An 18,496-nucleotide genomic window follows, 5' to 3' on the forward strand; every position below is an offset into this window, starting at 1 on the left:
AGCGGTTACCTACCGTGACTTCCGTTAAGGGGGCGTCATCGTTTTCCCTGTAATTCTTGTTGGCTCCGATTTCCAAGCAACGCACAACAGGAGAACGAGTGGCGCTGGGACTACAGGAACTTTTAACACGCGCATTCCCCAATAATTTACGGCTCAATCGGTAAGTACCGCTTTTCATTTTAAACGTGAAAATAAATGTGCTGGTCCAAACCCCAAATAATAAGATGCCAAGACGTTTTATTTTGACAAGTTATACCGGAATCTGCATTAACATTGGCGTAAATATTTAAGACGAACAAGGCGCCGCAGAACAGTTGCTAGGTACGAGCCATTCTACAGGTAAATAACGTGCATATTACGAACTAATGGGGAAGTTTGGCGAACAGCGTGAGACGTTAGTATCCACACATTTGATTTAATGTGAGGTATTGTTTAGCTTTGCTGGTTTAATTGTTCGCTTTAACTGTTATATTCAGGCAAACAGGTTAGCTAAACCTTAAACTATGGGATTGGATTAGCTTGCACAAAATGCAGTTAACCTAATTGATCGTTCGTGCCTTCAATGTAATAGCTGCGCTCGCTACTATTTATAAATACGTTTAACGCCGTGTGTAGCTCAATAGCTTATTGCTCGGTGCTTATGTGGTTGCCTGACAACGGAAATTAAAGAGCCAGCAACCGCATTTATTCATTTGACTGGGAATGAATGGACAGCACCTACAAATTCATTTGAACTAGACCAGGGGTGTCAAACTCATTTCACATGGTGGGCCACATACGGCCTCGGTAGATGTCAAGTGGGCCGGACCATTAAAATGATACAATACTTTGCTATAAATAACCAAAACAATATGTCTTTCCTTTGTTTTGGTATAAAGAAACACAAGAACATTAGGAAAATGTTGAAATTTAATGAACATATCTTTTACAAAACATTTCATGAAGCACCTTACATTTCCTTCGACAAATGTGCAATTTACTTTTATCATTCACATATATGCATTGCAACTGATCCCACTGATTGTACAAACTTTAACAAGTAATTGGTATTGAAAAATATAGTAATGCACTTTAAGATTAAACAAGATTCATAAAGAAAGCAAGTTTTAAAGCATTTACACGTGCATATAAAATCTAAATGTAATCCCTGCCTACACCTTACAAACTAAGGAGAGTGCTATTAAATGTGTAAATGTGAGAGTGCTATTGATAGCGTCTGCTGTCATGGGTCTGTCTCAGTGACAGACTGAGGCTGCTGTTGTCTTCTTCTCTGATCAAAACAGTGTCCCCTTGCGGATACTCAATGAATTGCACCTGATTAAAAATATTAATTCTGTGTCTTTAATGCATTTTTTTCACTTTTACATTATCCTGCGGGCCTGATTGAACCTACTTGCGGGCCGGTTCCGGCCCGCGGGCCGTATGTTTTACACCCCTGAACTAGACCAAACGGGTGTTTAAGCCACCCCGTTTGAAAATGTAACTCGTCTGACAGAAATCACTGGGTAATGTGATTCCTGGGTCATTCCAGGCAATTTAGGCATCAACATGTTTGGAAAAAGCCACCACTTCCTTTTTTTTTTTTTTAGAATCTATCTGCATTTAGAAGAGCGAGATTATCTTTTGTGGCTCACATATAGACGACAAAAATTTCCACAACAAATGCATGCCCCCGTCTTTTGTACATGGATTATTTGACATTTGGGAGAGAGGGGCAATTCTGTTTTTGAGATAAACGAGATGTCCTTAAAACATTACAAAATCAACTGTTGATGATATATGTTGGTTGGATTAGTTCTCTGCGTTCTCTGGTTTATCTCATTGCATTCGAGACTGTGTTTCACTACATTGGAAACTGCATGGCGTTGGATTCTTAAATTAAATGTTTTCATACCGTTGGATTGGAAGATGTGTACTAATGTTTCGGCCACCTCATTCACCAAGCATCACTCTCTGGGACTTTCTTCGGTAGGGTTATGATAAAGATATTGTGCATTGAACAAAAAACTTCAATATCTACTCCTCATTTGTAATAATTTCCACAAATGTGTCTATTCATTTGCTGTTATGATAAATTTGTGAAATTGTAAAGAGACTTTCTGGACATGTATGCCACGATGGTGTTTAGGGGATTTCAGGTGGTATTTTAAGACTGTACCTTTTGCCAGATTGAGATGGAAGATGAGCTTGAGCTCTTCATCAGGGAGCGGAAGGCAAGGGTGGCCCAAGATAGAGCTAGTTTGGAGCAAGATCCTCCTTACATGGAAATCCAGGTGAGTTGGCATATTCTTCAAAACCAGGCTGATCAAATGTTTTTTTTTTTTTGTCCACAAACACTCCAATATTTGACGTTATGGAAAGGCTGAACCCAATACTCTTCTGTATTATGTTTATTTTTATACTGTTGACGTGAGCCACTTTTCTAAGTAATTACGTATATTTTCATCTGACAGGCAAAACCTCATAGAAGCCATGGGTCCCTGCTCAAGGAGAACATTCCACCCAAGTTAACTGCACAGGAGAATGGTACATGATCATGAGGGCTGGGTGATGCACCTTTATTGGATCCAAATCGAAATATGGACATTCAAGCTATTAACATCGAAATGAGGATTACATCAGTTACTTGACCTCGCCACACTTGTGTAGCACAGAAAGCTTACACGCAAGTCGTCTACTCCGTGTTCGCCGACAAAGTATATATGGATGGTACACTTACTTTGTGTTTTATAACATTATGTGACCATATTCAAAATTACCAGTGGATAAAATAGCAGAGCTTGTGAGTGAGCCTCACCTTTCAATATATCTATAATAATATCGTTCTCGTATTGTTATTAAGATATCCGGCAAACATATCATGATAGTAAATTTTGGCCATATCACAGAGCCCTAATGACTACACACTAATCCATAGTTGTAAATTTAAAGGAGCCACATCTGCTTTTGGTTCATTTGGTGTATTTCTGTCAGAAGAAAGCAGCAATGTGGGTCTTCCCCTCGGTGTGGAGTATGAAAAGAAGAAAAAAAGGCTTCAGCATGAGCTCCGTATGGACTACAGACGCTACATTGCACAGGTGACAGATTTGTCATGCTTTCATAAAAGTCATGATTCATCCCACTGACAATTCCCAAGTGCACAAATAATGACAGCCTTTCAACTCCCTGCCAAGTGAAAATTCCACTACGGCTTGCGCCATTTAGAAAACTGAATTGATAAACGGGGCTCGACACTACGTTTTGCAGTGTTAGCACTGGTGCGACCAACTTTTTCAGTTGGTCCCACCGCATAGGATTTGGTAGCAACCATTTTTGGAGAGGTATAGCATGATCATGTTTGCTGATCTCATTTGGAACACCGTATTTTCGTACCATGTAAAGATGGACTCGACATGTTTGCAAAATATTTAGCTGTAATAAGAACTGTTTGCAACAAGCAGCGGCTGACAAAACAGGTCAGTTGTTTTATGTAACTTTAAAAGAAGACAAAAAGGGAAACAAAACCATGGTAAGGAACTTAAAACATAAGTAAAAAGCAGTGAAACGATAACTGAAAGCTAAACAACTTGGAATTACTTTTAGTTGTATTACCGGTAATTCAACAAAATACGAGGATACCAATTATAATGCTTTTGATTACATAAAAAAATACATTTTAAACATTTTTGAACCCAGAACAACAATTAAACATGGAATATCAAACTGTACATTACATCCCTCTTTCTCTAGCAAAATGGTGTCCTCAGACAGCGCCCCCTTTCACGGAGGGACGTCGGCACTCTGACAGAAGCCCATAAGGAGTCTCACAGAGCTCTTTCCCCTCCTGAGAGTCCCTTATACCAGGTCAGACGAGAGATGCTTGTGGACCAGGAGCCAGAGGGGGAACATTACACAGAGGAGAAGCTATCGGAGGTCACAAGTAGCAGGCGACTGGCGTTGGACTGCAGTTCCAAGAAGACACATTTCAAAAACGATGATGGGAGGTAGTTGTAACACAACTTTTCGCCTGTTTCTTTTTCTGTATGTTCTGTGTGCATCTTTTAATTAAGCTTCGGCATTTTCCCAGGGAGGAGAGTGAGAGTCCTTCAGGTTTTGCCGGCCAAGGTAGACGATCAAGAGCACTGAACAAATCTGATGAAGCTGAATTTTCTACTGGCCTTTTAATTGGTAAAAAGGACTTGCATAACACAGTTAAGTTGAACCACTGCCAACAAGCTGCCCTGTGACCTTCACAGTGATTCTGAATAAAATACTCGGACAACCCCTTTTCTTTCAGGAGAAATTGATACAGATGAAATTCTACAAAGGAGGAAAGAGCGCTACAGAGTGGAGCTGCAGGAACAAATAGCTGAGCAACACAGAAACAAAAAAAGGCAAGTGTATTCACCACAGGGCTCTCGACTAACTTTTTGTACGGGTTGTACTCATCGATTTTTGTATAAAATGCAAACTATCGTCCGATCCCGATCCAGTCACTCGCATTGATGTAAAGTCCAATTATGATTCACTTCCTGGTTTGGTCTCTAACACCTCAAGAAATGGGCAAAAATGTTGATCATTGTTTTCTAAATTTAAGAAAAAGAAGATGTTTGACTTGTGACAAATGACTTTGATTGAACAAAATGATAATCAGTCTGCTTTCATGGAGGACTATAGAAATCAGAATATTTTGTGTTGAAAGACTGAAGTCAGAGCCTTTGGACAATTTTTAAGTTAAACGATGGATCTAAACGATGAGTCGGTTGTCAAACGAGTGTTTAATTTTATAAACAATTGTTTTCCAATTAATTGTTGCACCTCCAAATGTGTTATGTTTAAGCATTTATTCATGTTGGATTCTTTGTATAGGGAGAAAGATTTGGAGCTGAAAGTTGCAGCAACAGGAGCAAACGATCCAGAGAAACAGGTCAGCATATATCTGACATAGGGTTTTACCATATATCGTTCGAACATGGTCATCGCAATGTACTTATGCGCAGTAGTGACATCACCGGTCCTGCTATGTAGGAGGCAAATTAACTTTGTGTTGTCATCTGCAATCAAGGGCTACAGGTACTGTATTTTCTACACTGTAAAGCACTTGGGATTATAAAGCGCAACCGATCCCACGCTGCCTGCACACAAGTCAGGCGAGTGTACCACTACACCATCAGCGACTTAGTGTTGGCGAATGCACATGTCAATTAGTGTCGGGCAGAACCCTTTCAGGTTCCAATTGGTTCCTGCTAATAATCACCACTACATGGCATAGGAACACTAATAGCGAAACAACTCATTTGCCAACTCAATATAAAGAGACTGTGACACCATATATAAGGCACATCGGGTAATAGGGTGCACTGTCAGCTTTTGGGAAAATTGAATGCTTTTAGGTGCACCTTTTAGTGCGGAAAATACAGTACTTTTTATTCAATGATAGTGCATGAGTACAGTTTGACAGATAACAAATTATGCTCCAACAAACAGGCAAAATGGTGTGTGTCAAAAAGTACCGTCAGGTGTGCTCATCCAACCTTCATATTATAAAAAGGCAATGTCACAATTCATTGACAAAACAGACAGCAGGAAAAGCAATCGTGGACAAATGAGCAGAAAAGAGTCAGTGGTAAAAAGTAAATACGTTAAGGCTGATAAATATATGGGGGCAACCGTCATTCAGAGCACAACATCCTTAAAATTGCCACAAATGTGTCAGGACAGAAACCTCCCTGAGTGGCCATATTTACTTCTATAAACGCATGGCACCATGTGACATGTTTTGTGTACAAGCGTGTCACTTCACGGATGAGTTCCGTTCCCATTAAAAGTCACATTTGTTTTTATTACGTGAACAACCACACAAAAAAAAATCTGATTGGGCATCATATCCTGCAGCGTGAACATAACATGTTCGTGGGCGATGTAAATGACATGGACTCTTAGGTCCTCCACTTCATGTCACAAAGCTTTTGAATGACATTTAACTCCTAGGTTATCATCTCCTTGTCACAAAGCTTTAATAGCAACCCTCTATCAAAGTGATTCACAGAGAACTTAAGTGAGACGTGTCAGGGCAACCGAGACTTTGAAAAGAGGGGCTTCGGGACACAAAAGAAACGAAAGACAATGTCCATGACAGACCAAAGCTACAGAAAGAAGACAGCTGCAGTCCTCAATCTTAGCTATGCAACCTTGGCAAGCGAAATGAGGTGATTTCCTTTTGTGGCCATAAAAAGACACTGTATGCTCCACTGTACTGTGTTGTTTTGATCTTGTAGTCAATGTTCTACGCATTTGTACTTAGTTTCCACAATGTTTGATGATTGTGCACAGTGTCTGATGGTACCAAGCTGCAAAGAAAGCAAAGCACCATCTGGAAAATTCTGACCACTTGAGTTCAGGGGCAACTTAAATCCTCATAGCACCTGTCCTGTATGGAGTTGTTGGCCACAGCAGAGTTTAGGCTCATCCAAGCATTTTAACATGATCTAAACCAAACTTACCTTTACAAACAACTGAAAACTTGTTTTTGAGAATGATCAAAATTGTTTGATTAAATTTACCCGTAAACGACTTTGAAAACCGTTAGTCAATTCTGATCATGTCTCTTGGACAGTCTGGTGATGCTCTCATTTATAGCACACTTGTGTGTGTCTGTGTGTGCACATTAGCCCAACCGAATCAGGCAGTTCGGACTGAGCAAGAGAAAAGAGTCTCGGCTGTTGGGGCACTCCATGTTGGGACAGAGCGAATCATCATCCAGCTTACCTAATCATGACAAGACCGGTGTTGGAGACAGGCTGATGCCTGCACAGAATCAGCCCCATGTAGCCTTTCAGTCTCCATTGTTGGAGTGCAATGGAGGTGGGCTGTCTCCAGAAAGACAGCCTTTTAGCCTCTCCTTTCCCAGAGTGATGGACACTTCCAGGTATACATTGTGTTATTTACTGTCACTTTTTTATGACTCGTTGTTGGAAACATTTTTGCTATGCAAGGTTTATTAACCAGAAGAGATGCTCATCCTGATTAGATTTTGTGATTGCGGAGGGACTACCCCCCCCCCCCCATTTTTTGAAAAACAATGTGTTTTTTTTTAACATTGTATAGTACTAGCCTCAGATTATAATTTTTGTTGTTGTTTTTAGTTGACTGGCCCATTCCTGTACATCAAATGACCTACAATCCTTACACCATGACAAAATGATCAGTTTAATTTTGTGTCATTCCTCAGAATTCCTTTGCTCTCTCCTCATCCTGCTCACATAGTCAGTCCCTATCGAGAGCCCCATTACAATTACAGCAACAGAAACTTCCTTGACCCAAACCTTGCCTACTGTGAGTACTAAACTCTTCTGTTGAATACGAGCCACTCTCTCATTTCATTTCAAACCACAATCAGCTTTCACCATTTCAATGAATCTCCCCATATAGATGGTCATTTGTCTTACCCTGCTGCGGGACTTCCCCTGTCTTACTATAACATGCCACCGGGAGGAGCTGTGTGCAGTCAACTGAGTGACACAAGCCCCCAAAGTGGAAGCAGTTTACCTGAGCCCACTCCACAGTAAATATCCTCGCTTCTCTGTTAAAGCTGTTTTTCGTGAGGACCCAATGTGCATCATATTAATTTGTTTTGATGAAACATCCTTTATTAATCTGTAGGCCTTGTTTGATTTTACCGCCCCAAAGTGTTGAATCTAGAATGAAACCAATTTAACCCACATTGTTATGAGTGCTGCCAAAATGTTTCAAAAAATGATGCACATGGCCACTACAGAGCCCAGATGGTTAAATAGTTGCAGCCCTAGTTGATACCCATCTAGCGATTATTTTAATAATTGATTAATCTCTTGACTGAGAGATTAATCAGATAAAAAAAAAAATCGTTTCATTTCCATCCCTTTATTTCAAGACATGACATTATTTCAAATTGACAGTGCAGAAAATTGACAAATATAAATTATGATTCAGTTACTGATTCGGTCTGTAACATGTCAGATACATTTTCATCATTGTTTCCCGAAGTAAAAGAAAATGTTTCATTTTGATTCAACACAGAGATAACGAGTCCATTTTCATGGAGGACTACATAACGCAGTTATTTCCAATTGCCTATTTAAGATTTCATCGAAGTATCATGTTAAGTCTTGAAATTTCTAATAGGTTACTAGGTTAAATGTTAGTACAGTAAAATGGTAAAATAACAAAATGGTCTTTGCAGTGCATGTTTTTTTTTTCCCCTTCCCCGATCCTGGCAGGCCCACTACTGAGACGGTTTCAACAGCCCCCTATACTGGGCTAGTCCCCCCAGAGAGACCCAAATCAAACAGGGAAAGGACATTGAACTATGGAGAAGCCCTGAAAAAACAGGTAAGGCGTATTGTAGAAATAATTAGTTTTGTTAGAAACGCTCTGCATAAACAATAACATCTGATTCCTTTCATTATTTTGTCATAATGCCTTTGTTGTAATTGTGCATATTGCTGCTGTGACAATTTCATTTCACCCATGGATGGATGCATCCCTCCACCAAAGACAATTCGATACGATTGTCAATACGTGGGGTACGATACGATTCTGGGATGTAACGATTTTAAAATGTTACAATTTGATTCAGTGGGATTACGATTTGACATGTTACGGCTGTAGTATTTGGTAAGATATTTACAGGCTGTAGATTTTGTCATGATATTTACAGTTGAACCTTGTTAGAGGGAGAAAAAAAAACAGGGTGTCACAGTGTACTAGTTAGCACCAAGCACAGCAGTGTTTTTCGAAGGCAGTGAATGTTGCCTTCACGTCAGGGTTCGTTCAAGGTCACAAACATTCACTCAACATTTGCCAGGCATTCACCTGTAGTTTTGTACTTTAGAGCTGACCTGGGCATATTAAGCATTTTCTTGCGACCCCCCCCCCCCAAAAAAAAAACTAAAACAAAAAAACTTGGGCGGCCATTTTGCGAACATTTGCGACCTTGTAAAAACTCTGACCGTGAACGTTCATTTTTCTACAATCGCAATTGTTCGCCCCTCAGTGGGGTAAGGGCTGTCAGAGCACTAAAACATGCACTTTGGACTGTGCGCCCGGATTATTTTATTTATTTTTTAATTAATTAATTTTTTTATGAGCACACCTTGAAAAACCGGGAACATTTAAAAGCCTTGCCAGTGTGGTATTTATTCATGTAAATTTGGCTCAGACAAACTGTGTGAAAATGTGAATTGGTTGAAGAGAAGTTTGAAGAGTGTGAGATTCATTCAGTGCATCTTAGTTTGTGATATGTTGGCAGAACGATGCCAGTGAAAGGAGCAGCAAGCTATTGAACAAGGTAAAATAGGTTAGCAGCCCTATTGAAACCTTGGATCCTCGGTTGGACAGACGTGTATTTAGTAGATGTGTTTGTTAGACTGTCAGATGTTAAATGCTCCCATGCACCACCATTACTGCTCCTCTCTTCCTTGTCTTTTCTGTAGTGCCTCTCATCATTTGTGTATGTCGGATCCTATTCTCGCCATACACATGTTTTATCCTTGAAGTACAGTATTCTCTTGTATCCATACAAAAAGGCAGGTTTTTATTATTAAAACATATCACTGGGGTATTTTCTGGGTCCTGCTAGAGCCCTGGATAAAGCAATTACGGTACTTAAGATACCCATTTTGATGCAGTATTCAGTACAGAAATGGACTTTTGTTGTCCAATGGTTGTTGCGCTAATGTTAAGTATTGTATCCTGCCATTATTTTGCATAGCAGAAGACATGATCTTAATTTAATCTTAGTGAGGAAAAAATACGCACCCTGACAAAACTATATAAACTTGAGGAAATTGCAATATTACTCCAAATTGTAATACGTACAGTAGTTAAGTTATTATGGGAGTACATTTGATGTATGATCGATTTGGTCAGATGGAATAGAAACCAAATTTAGCCACAAATCATCGAAGAATCACTGGTTTGAGCATAAGTAGGGCTACGTGGTCTTCATCTGATGAAAGGAGCACTGTTTGTTTTGAAGATTTTGGAGCAGCAGGAGCGGAAACGAGTAGAGAGGGAGGAGCGGGAGCGTTACGAGGCCAAGCTGGAGGCCGACATGAAGAGGCATCAGCCTTGGGGTCGAGGCGGCGGTGGAGCCCCACTCAAAGACAGTACAGGAAATCTCATCGGTGTGTCCTACTGTCACCCTCAAAGTTTTGCCTAATAATACCCAATTTGATAACTTCACTACACTCCTTTGTGTGTGTATATTATGGTAAGCTTTTGTTTTCTCGTGACCAGCTGACCTCAAGCAGATGCACAAGTTGAATGAAGAGGCCCACAGTAACCCAGAGTGGCAGCAACGAGCCCCAGCTGTGATAGCCCCCTGCCCAGTTGAGCACTCCAACTCCAAAGATAGGATCTCTGGTACTGTAGCAATGTTGCATACCGTCCATAATTCTGAACTGAAATCTTCCTCTTCAATCAAGCTATCGCTTTATCCGGACTACCAATCTTTGAGCAGTCCTGTTTAGAGTTTCACAGTACTGCTACTCAGAGCTGCAAGGAGTAGCAAAGAGCACATCAAGGAGTTGAAGAAGAGGATTGTTCTGCACTTTTTCCCATTTTTTCATCTTTTCATTTGGGTTGCTTTTATATTTATCTTTATTACAGTTATTATTCTGGTAGAAGTGTCCCCAGACAGGCTTTCTTACTTCTGTTACAGCACTCTACAGCAGGGGTGCCCAATACGCCAATAGCAATGACCGGGAGCCAGCGAATTGGTCCCAAATTGACCACGAGGGGTGGGAGGAGGAAATAGGAGGGTGGAGGGGGGGATTTGCGTGTCTGTGTGTTTCAGTTTCGTTCATGTTAGGGGCCATTCCGACTGTTGCTCGTCGTGGCGTGCATGCGTGCATATGCGCGTGTGTGCATAGTTGGGCACCTGCCCGCATGCCCAATCGGGTCGATCGCGTGAGGTTGGTTGCTTCAAAAGCTGATTTTCGGTCAAAAAAGTTTGCCCCCCCCCCCCGGTGCTACAGTATACTGTATTCATGTTATACAGTATGCTCAATTTCAGGTAATCAGTATTTTTAAGATAATTTCATTTTCCAGGTCATCGGACACACATGTCGATTGAAGAGGCAAGCAGTAACCCAGAGCAGCAACAGAGAGCCCCAGTTGTGGTTGCAGCCTGTCCAGCTGAGGATCCCAACGACAGGATCTCTGGTACTGTTGCAAAGAAAAGAATCAATGACAATTGTTCTGCTAAATATATTCCACAGCTGGCTACTTCAATTAGCAAAATGGAGTGGTCAAAACTAAGAAAATATTTCGCAGGTATGGCTGACATGACTACAGGTATTGCTGACAGCCTTAGGAGGCCTGAATGTGCTTAGATATGAGCTCTAAAGTTGTACATCATGTTGTGAATGTCTGTGGCCGATGTGAAGATGTTTGAAGTAAACTCTAAATCACGTGTGTCCAAGTCTGGTCTGGGCCAATATCTTTTCTGCAATCCCAACTAGCGGTAGTGTTTGGATCAGAAGAATGAGCTGGGATACAACTTGGTGAGCGCATTTAGTGCAGTGAAATACACTGATGGCTGGCCATCCAGAGATTGTCTTTGGATAAGAAATGACATTTGGACACAGTCTTGTGACTTAAACATGAAGAATAAAATGGAATGTGTTGTGGGAAACATGAAGATGGGGAGAAATGCGCCCCCCCCCCTCCAAAAACAAACAAACAAAACAAAAAAAAAACCCGAATCTGAAGCGACATCTTACAAAACGGGTACCCAGGTTTGGTCCTTGAGAGCCCCTATTCAGCCTGTTTTAGATGTCTCCCTATTCCAACACACCGGATTCAAATGAAATCTTTTTTTTCTTAATGCATTGCCGAGGTATTGGATCGTGACTCGCTTTTGGCAGATACTTAAAACCGAAGACAAAGTACAAATTTGGTGACTAGTGTAATGTAATTTTTTTTATTTTTCCCCATTTTCCCCCTCAATATTGCAATTGCAATTTAATGTGCTTTTAATTTTTTTTCAATATCCTCTACCAATGTTTTTTTAACAAACTAATCTATTTCATATCAGATTTATAATACATACAGCGATCCCTCACTTATCGCAGTTAATGGGGACCGGGACCCTGCCGCGATAAGTGAAACCCCCTCCCCCCACACCCCCCCCCCCTCTCCACCTAGGAATTTTTTTGTAAGTGCATGTGGGTAGCAGCATGTTTAAAATATGTAAACAATGATTATACTTTACATATTTGAGACAAAGACTACAGCAGTACATGTATTTAATTTTTAAATTATAAAACCTTATACAGTAATTAACATTCATCAGTAATTAACATTCATCAGCGTTGCCTTCTGAGTGAGGCGAACGAGAGTTAACAGTGTGATGAAACACACCGATCTGAGAGTCAACAGCGTGATGAAACACAAGGGAAGGGGCTGGGTGGGGCTGCGAAGATGCGCAGCCAATCAGCTCACGTGATGAGCTGATTGGCTTCATTTAGAAGACAGTTTATCATTCAGAATTGTTAACTTACTAAATACTTTTAAGGTGTTTAAGCATTCACAACCATTTCACAAAATTCTATCAAACAAATGTAATGTAACCTCTGTATACCCTCTGCCCGTCTCAGGACGATGGGGTGCAGAGCTTTCAGCCGCTCTGACCCCAAACTCTGGAACTCACTCCCACCCAACATCCGAAATATTGATTCTCTTCCCACATTCAAATCCCATCTCAAAACCCACCTATTCAAAATCGCATACTCAGTTTAAATTAATCTCTTCTTTTATTATTTATAATTTTATCTGTAGTTTTATTGTTCTTGTTTTGATTGTAAGGTGTCCTTGCTTGTTTTGAAAGGTGCTTATAAATAAAATGTATTATTATTATCAACATATATCAGTAAGTCATAAATCAGATTACAATGATGATACAAACAAATCTGTGGCTTTATTATTTCCATCTTTTCATGTTTCATGAAACAATATGTAAACATGTGAAATACATTTCTTAAGCACCACACGTATCTAGACACTATACCATTGAAATTACATGTATGTAAAAGCCTACTGTCCAAAATGAATCTGTGTCCCTTCCCAAAAATTACAGGCTTTTTTAATTTGAAAATTGCATTTTACTCCATTGTGGTGTCGATTTGAATTAGATTAAATGAAATATTATCGGCTTGACTTAAAATAATAATATTTTTTTATTTTTTAGGTTTCACTCATATTCAGACGCCCCAATTTTCCAGGGGCAGTGTGTTGACCAACCAGCCAAGACCACAGCAACTCGATGAGCAAGACAAGTACAAAGCTTACCTGAAAAAGCAGGTATCTCGTAAAGCAGCTTTCGTTCAATATGACTGATTTTGATTGGTAAATGACGCTAATGCAAATCAGAATCTTTTGGTCTTCAAACTCCAAACTCAGAATTGAGATTCGATTTTGGTTGTTTGACCGGAAAGAGTGCCATTTTGTTAAATTGCACACAGATTTGGAAATTCGACAGGTCATGACTATCATCTGGATATTGTTGCACACAATTTTGTGTGGCTACCAATGTATTGTCTAGCAACAAACTAAAAGCAGCCACCATTCCCCTTCTCAAAATTGGCCTCATCCCTCCATGCTCCAGCATACCTCCTCGGTAAGGCTGATTTAGGCTGGGAATTTAGATAGAAACTGCCTTTGCTTTCAGATTGAGGAGAAACTTCATAAACAGGCAGAGGAGAGGGAACGGAACAGACTGGAGGATGAAAAGCTTGAGAGGAAGGTGGCAGAGCAGATGGCTCGTATCAAGAGGGAATATGAAGAAGAACAAGAGAAGAAGAAACGGAAGGAGATAGAGGTAAGGTGCTTTTTGTTCAAAGGCACCTTGCCCAAAAACTTAATTCTGGATCATTTTGTGGGGTGTGTGGAATCTGCATCACAGCAAAAGGCCAAGGAACAAGAACAGCTTAAGCTGGTAGAACAGAGGAAGATGGAAGCAGAAAGAAAGAAGACTGAAGAGAGGGAGAAAGCAGCGCAGAAGCAACGTGAGCAAGCGAAGCATGCTCAGGTACGTTGACTCTGGTCTCCGTTTGGTCACATGTCTCCCCTAATGAATTGTTAGGACAATAACAGGTAAATGAAAAATGAGAATTTTTTTTTTTTTTTTGAAATGTTGCAATGAAAGTCACAAAAGATTCTACTAATTCGATTTTCCCCAGTGGGTCATACTGTATATATCATTTATTTTTTAACTTTAGGTTCACCGGGAGTCGTCGGCTCCAGTTCCAACTCTGCAGAAGAGTCCCAGGTCATCAATTGTTGAGAGCCGTTACTCCACTGCTGCCCTGTCTGTGAGTCTCACTTTTGCGCAAATAAATAATATAAAAGTAAGAATGCGGACATGATTCTAGCCTGCTTACAGAGTCTGGACAGAGCAAGAATCTGCTTCCGATCTTGTTAGCTTATAGAACAGAAATGCTTTTCTTTCTTACAAGTTTCTTTTTTTCTGGTTGAAAATGGCGTGTGTGTGACCCTGACATTACCACTTTTTTCTATTTTTGTCTTCAGGAGCAATCTATGTCTGGTCACAGATCTCCCCCTGTTCCAGCTTGTAGAAATCAACTACGAGCTGCAGGTGCGTACATGCAGAGTGTGTTAATATTATTACTAGCAAAAAAATTATGAACTGCTTTGCGTCCATAAAATTAAGTTGAACTCCCTTTCGGGTACAATTTGGAGCCGTATTTTATTAAATTAAACTTCCCATGGTACTCTGCTTTCATTCACATAAATCCATATCTATACAAAGACGCTTCTCTGATGTGCGTTAATAGTGATTACCAAGTGATTTAGCCATGCATGTCCTGCTCTGGTCCCAGGTAGTTGGTAGTTTAGTGTGTTGGTTAAGGGCACCTCTGCAGTGCTCCATAAAAACACCATCTCTCTCGCAGCGTGAACATATTCACCACCTTTTTGGTACTCTGTGCGGAAGATCCAGCAGTAGTTGGAATCGATCTCAAAACAGCAAGCATTGATTTTTGAGTCTTTACCCAATAACTGTCAGCAATGTAAATTTATAGCATGACATCCTAGCCTTACACCAGTTATAATCATTCCAACAAAAACTAGTACCACGCAACAATTACGTCTTCTGAGCATTATATGTTTTCTTTTTGGTGTGTAACACTTATTAGAAGACCATGCGCTTTGTTTAAGAAAATTGAGAGTTTGTGTTCCCATTCTATTGTTGCTTTCACCGAATTGATCATTCTATGCATTGTTTATATTTTCAGGCAGTAAACTTGACGTGTACAGTGAACTGTCAGCGTTGCGTCGGCAGCTTCGTGCAGAGCAAAAGCGACTTGAGAGTCATCTGCAGCAGGGCTTTTGTGATGAAATGGACCCCGTAATGACTGGAAGGTCAGATCCCTTACGTTTTCCAATGTTCAGCTGACAATTGCAGCATCGCCCGAAACAATTTCATGTATAGCAGTGAGACAGAAAATTAATGCTCCCGAGCTTGATTTGGATTAAACACCAAGGTATAATAAAAAGCAATGCTAAAAATAGCTGGGTCTCATTATTTGCAGTGATGGATAGACTTATATGGCTGTGTAAATTTTCCGTTGATTATTTAAAATGTTTCTCTCTCCATTAACACAGACAATCACGTCCACGAGTGGATGTTTTTAATATGGCGATGCTGCGGCTCCAGGCTCCGGTTCGAAAGCCCCCCTCCAGAAACATGGAACCAAGTAATCTGCTCCAAATTCATGACTCGCTTCAGCTCGATTACACAGGTTGATAAACTTAAGCTTTTAATTGTATTATTTTCAGAATAGATCACGGCAGCAAATTACCCCTGACTGCTTCGTATGTGTATGTCAGGTCGTGAATCCAGGTTGAGCTCCGTGGAGGTTGAGAGGATGGAGAGAGTGGGCGCGGCCAGCAGGAGGAGGCGTGTCTACAATGAACCGCATCAGAAGCTCAGTAGCCAGAGGCCCTCATACACGCATGGTCGGAGAACAGTGCTTCTTTTTAATTCTACTTAATATAGATAAAGTAAACTTGACCTTTTTGAGTGTGTCTGAATGATGAACTGGCTTCATGAGACTGCCATGTCCTTAATGATAAAAAGAAAAATTCAGGAATGACTCAAGTTATTCAAAATATGTAGGGGTGCATCTGTAGTCAAAAGTTCTATGGCCACTCACATGGTCACAATCTTCAAAGGCCTTTCTACACCATCTGCCACAAACGTTGACACCACATGCATCTGTGCCATGGCCCCAAAGAAGGGAATTTGGATCAAATGTGTGCAAATGCATGCTTTTTAAAATGGAAAAAAAGAAGTCCAATTTTAATCTGTATTTCTTTGGCGTTGGGGGCAACTACGCTGAGAACAATGGATTTCATCCCACTGGTCTTTCATCAAATTATGTTTCATTGATACTCTTGACCAATACAGGGCTCGCTAATAATGTGCCTGCTGGCACTCGGTACCCCAAGGACATCTGAGTAAGCACGTTGGTCTCTTCTTAAAATTGCTGACCAGTAATGGGACATTGTGATTTCCCAGGAATGCTGTAGAAGTGCTCATTGGAAAATATAAAAACTTGGAGAGATTTGGACAAAAAGTATTGCCTAGTAAAATAAGTGTCTTTGTTAAATCCTTTGACTTTTGTGGCAAATCCCTTAACGTGATCAATGTCTTCACAGAATATGATTAAAGGTCATTTGAGCCAATTTGTTATTTCAGAAGGGTGTATCAAACTGGTAATTTTTTGTACTGTAGGGGTAGCTTTCATTTCAGTTGATTTGAAAAGGCTGTAAAATACATTTGTTCTTAACTCACTATCATATTGGCTAAATTGTCATGTCTTTTGTCAAAAAGTCTACCCTAATTTTTCCAACGGGATGCCATATGTACAAATACGCAGTATGGGTTCTGAGGTTTTGTTCCATTTGTAATTTGTGGAATGAGTTCAAAGATTTGACACTAGGCTTCTTGTAGTGAAAAATGTAAGCCATTTTTTGGAGGTGTAAATATAAATGTGAGCAATTTGTTTTTGCTAATTGTGGAAGGCATAAAATAAAACTTTTGTGTTTCAGGCGATTTTGATGTATGCCCTACTCATCAAAACGATCTGGTGAGCGACAAATAATGGTTGCTTTGTCACCTCAGTATTTCTTCTGTGAACTTCACTGTAACCTTTAGCGTGGAGTTGTGAATGGGGGGGGTTTTGTGTTTCAGGAAAGTGTGATGGGGCGACATGCAAGAGGATCTCTCCTCGAGTCGGATAGCGCTTTTCTTGGTAAGAGAGCTGTGCTTGAAACTGATTAACTCAAAGCAACTTAACATGGGTTGTTTTCAAGAGGTCAAATAATACAGTGTTGAAAAAAATCTTTATTTTCAAACTTTGTCCTGTGGTTAGGTTTGACTAATTTTCTGATTTTGGGTGTTCTCAGCCCCTTTGGGAGATGCTTTTTCTGTGCCAAGCTCCCCAGAGGCTGAGACGACGCTGCTCTCAGCCCGGGAAAGGAGGAGGCTGACCAAACAATCCCAGCATTCTCTGGTGCTAACCTTTCCATAACTTAGTGTACATACTGCAACCATGTTATTCATCTCAGTGCTCCTGTGACATTTGTCCTGTTATAATGCAACAATGATGAGCCTTTACTCATTACTAATCTTTTGTTTCACATCCTCTGATGTTTAGGAACTAGACAACCCCACCCATTCAGGTAGCAGGAAGCAAAGAGAAGCAGAGTCGAGCGGCGAGGAAAAAAGCCAGGAAAAGATGTCCCCCGCTTGTGGGGGCAACAGAGCCGGTACAGCCTGTGACATATTTAGAAATGTTAAAAGCTATGTGGATTTATAACGAGTGACTACTGTTCCTTGATCTCCAGGAACAGTGGACCTATCTGATGATGACTTGTTGCCTCCCCAAATTTCTCAGCTCACTCACAACCGTCAAAGTTCAATAGAATCCTTCTCGACTGATCCCTGGATGCGACCGGGTACTTCAGAAACTCTCAAATGTTTAGAGGAATCCATGAAAAGGGACCGTTTGACAACATAGGAGCCTATCCAGTCTGTACCTGACTTACCACATGATATTTCTGTTTAATAAATGACAAAAGAATGGGTCAGTGGGAATTCCTAATCAATATCTTGGTGTCAATATTCACTGAGTTTACAGGGACACTTTATTTTACAATGTACTGATGCAATAACATTTTCAATAAATTATTCTTATGGCTATTTTATAACTGGTTTTCTTTTTTCAAATAAAACTTGAATGATGGTGACGAAGTGCAAACTGCTTGATCAGGGCCCACCGGGGGTGTGTGTTTGTGCGCGCGCGCGCGTCTGTGAGTGTGTGTGTGCGCCTGCGCGCGTGAGCGCGTGCGCGTAGATGCAAGGCATCATAGGACACGTATACAAGGAGTGGATGCTGGAAGGACTCGGGGTGTTGTTGGTTGAGAGGGTTAAGACGATTTCTCCTGCTCA

General features: G+C 40.5%; 1 protein-coding gene across 5 annotated transcripts; it reads left to right on the forward strand.

Annotated features, from left to right (window-relative positions):
• The first annotated feature begins 76 nt into the window (after window positions 1–76).
• LOC109524388 (centrosome and spindle pole-associated protein 1) lies at window positions 77–18,135 on the forward strand. 5 transcript variants are annotated; one of them, XM_019884235.1, is made up of 28 exons: window positions 77–160; window positions 2,169–2,273; window positions 2,454–2,526; window positions 2,974–3,077; window positions 3,730–3,983; window positions 4,067–4,167; window positions 4,277–4,373; window positions 4,849–4,906; window positions 6,651–6,907; window positions 7,211–7,314; window positions 7,411–7,543; window positions 8,238–8,349; window positions 9,998–10,145; window positions 10,258–10,383; window positions 11,071–11,184; window positions 13,211–13,323; window positions 13,691–13,840; window positions 13,925–14,050; window positions 14,241–14,333; window positions 14,551–14,617; window positions 15,276–15,402; window positions 15,646–15,782; window positions 15,871–15,999; window positions 17,095–17,132; window positions 17,237–17,297; window positions 17,452–17,558; window positions 17,703–17,814; window positions 17,893–18,135. In XM_019884235.1, the coding sequence occupies exons 2-28, from the start codon at window positions 2,175–2,177 to the stop codon at window positions 18,063–18,065; spliced, it is 3,213 nt and encodes a 1,070-aa protein (XP_019739794.1). In that variant the 5' UTR covers window positions 77–160; window positions 2,169–2,174; the 3' UTR covers window positions 18,066–18,135. The 5 variants fall into 5 exon arrangements, with proteins under 5 accessions (XP_019739794.1, XP_019739791.1, XP_019739795.1 ...); XM_019884232.1 differs by lacking the exon at window positions 77–160 and adding an exon at window positions 267–342 and having other exon boundaries at window positions 2,166–2,273; XM_019884236.1 differs by lacking the exon at window positions 77–160 and adding an exon at window positions 267–342 and having other exon boundaries at window positions 2,166–2,273; window positions 2,977–3,077.
• The last annotated feature ends 361 nt before the right edge of the window (window positions 18,136–18,496 follow it).

This window comes from Hippocampus comes, unplaced genomic scaffold (assembly GCF_001891065.2).
Source record: "Hippocampus comes isolate QL1 unplaced genomic scaffold, H_comes_QL1_v1.1 scaffold156, whole genome shotgun sequence".
In the NCBI taxonomy this organism is placed as follows: Eukaryota; Metazoa; Chordata; class Actinopteri; order Syngnathiformes; family Syngnathidae; genus Hippocampus; species Hippocampus comes.

What these genes read in the sequence shown, in the direction of transcription:
- LOC109524388 (XM_019884235.1), top strand. Translation starts at nt 2,175, where the DNA reads ATGGAAGATGAGCTTGAGCTCTTCATCAGGGAGCGGAAGGCAAGGGTG. An exon ending in TTACCTGAGCCCACTCCACA is followed by an intron (nt 7,544 to 8,237) that starts GTAAATATCCTC and finishes CGATCCTGGCAG; the next exon opens with GCCCACTACTGAGACGGTTT. An exon ending in GTCGGATAGCGCTTTTCTTG is followed by an intron (nt 17,298 to 17,451) that starts GTAAGAGAGCTG and finishes GGGTGTTCTCAG; the next exon opens with CCCCTTTGGGAGATGCTTTT.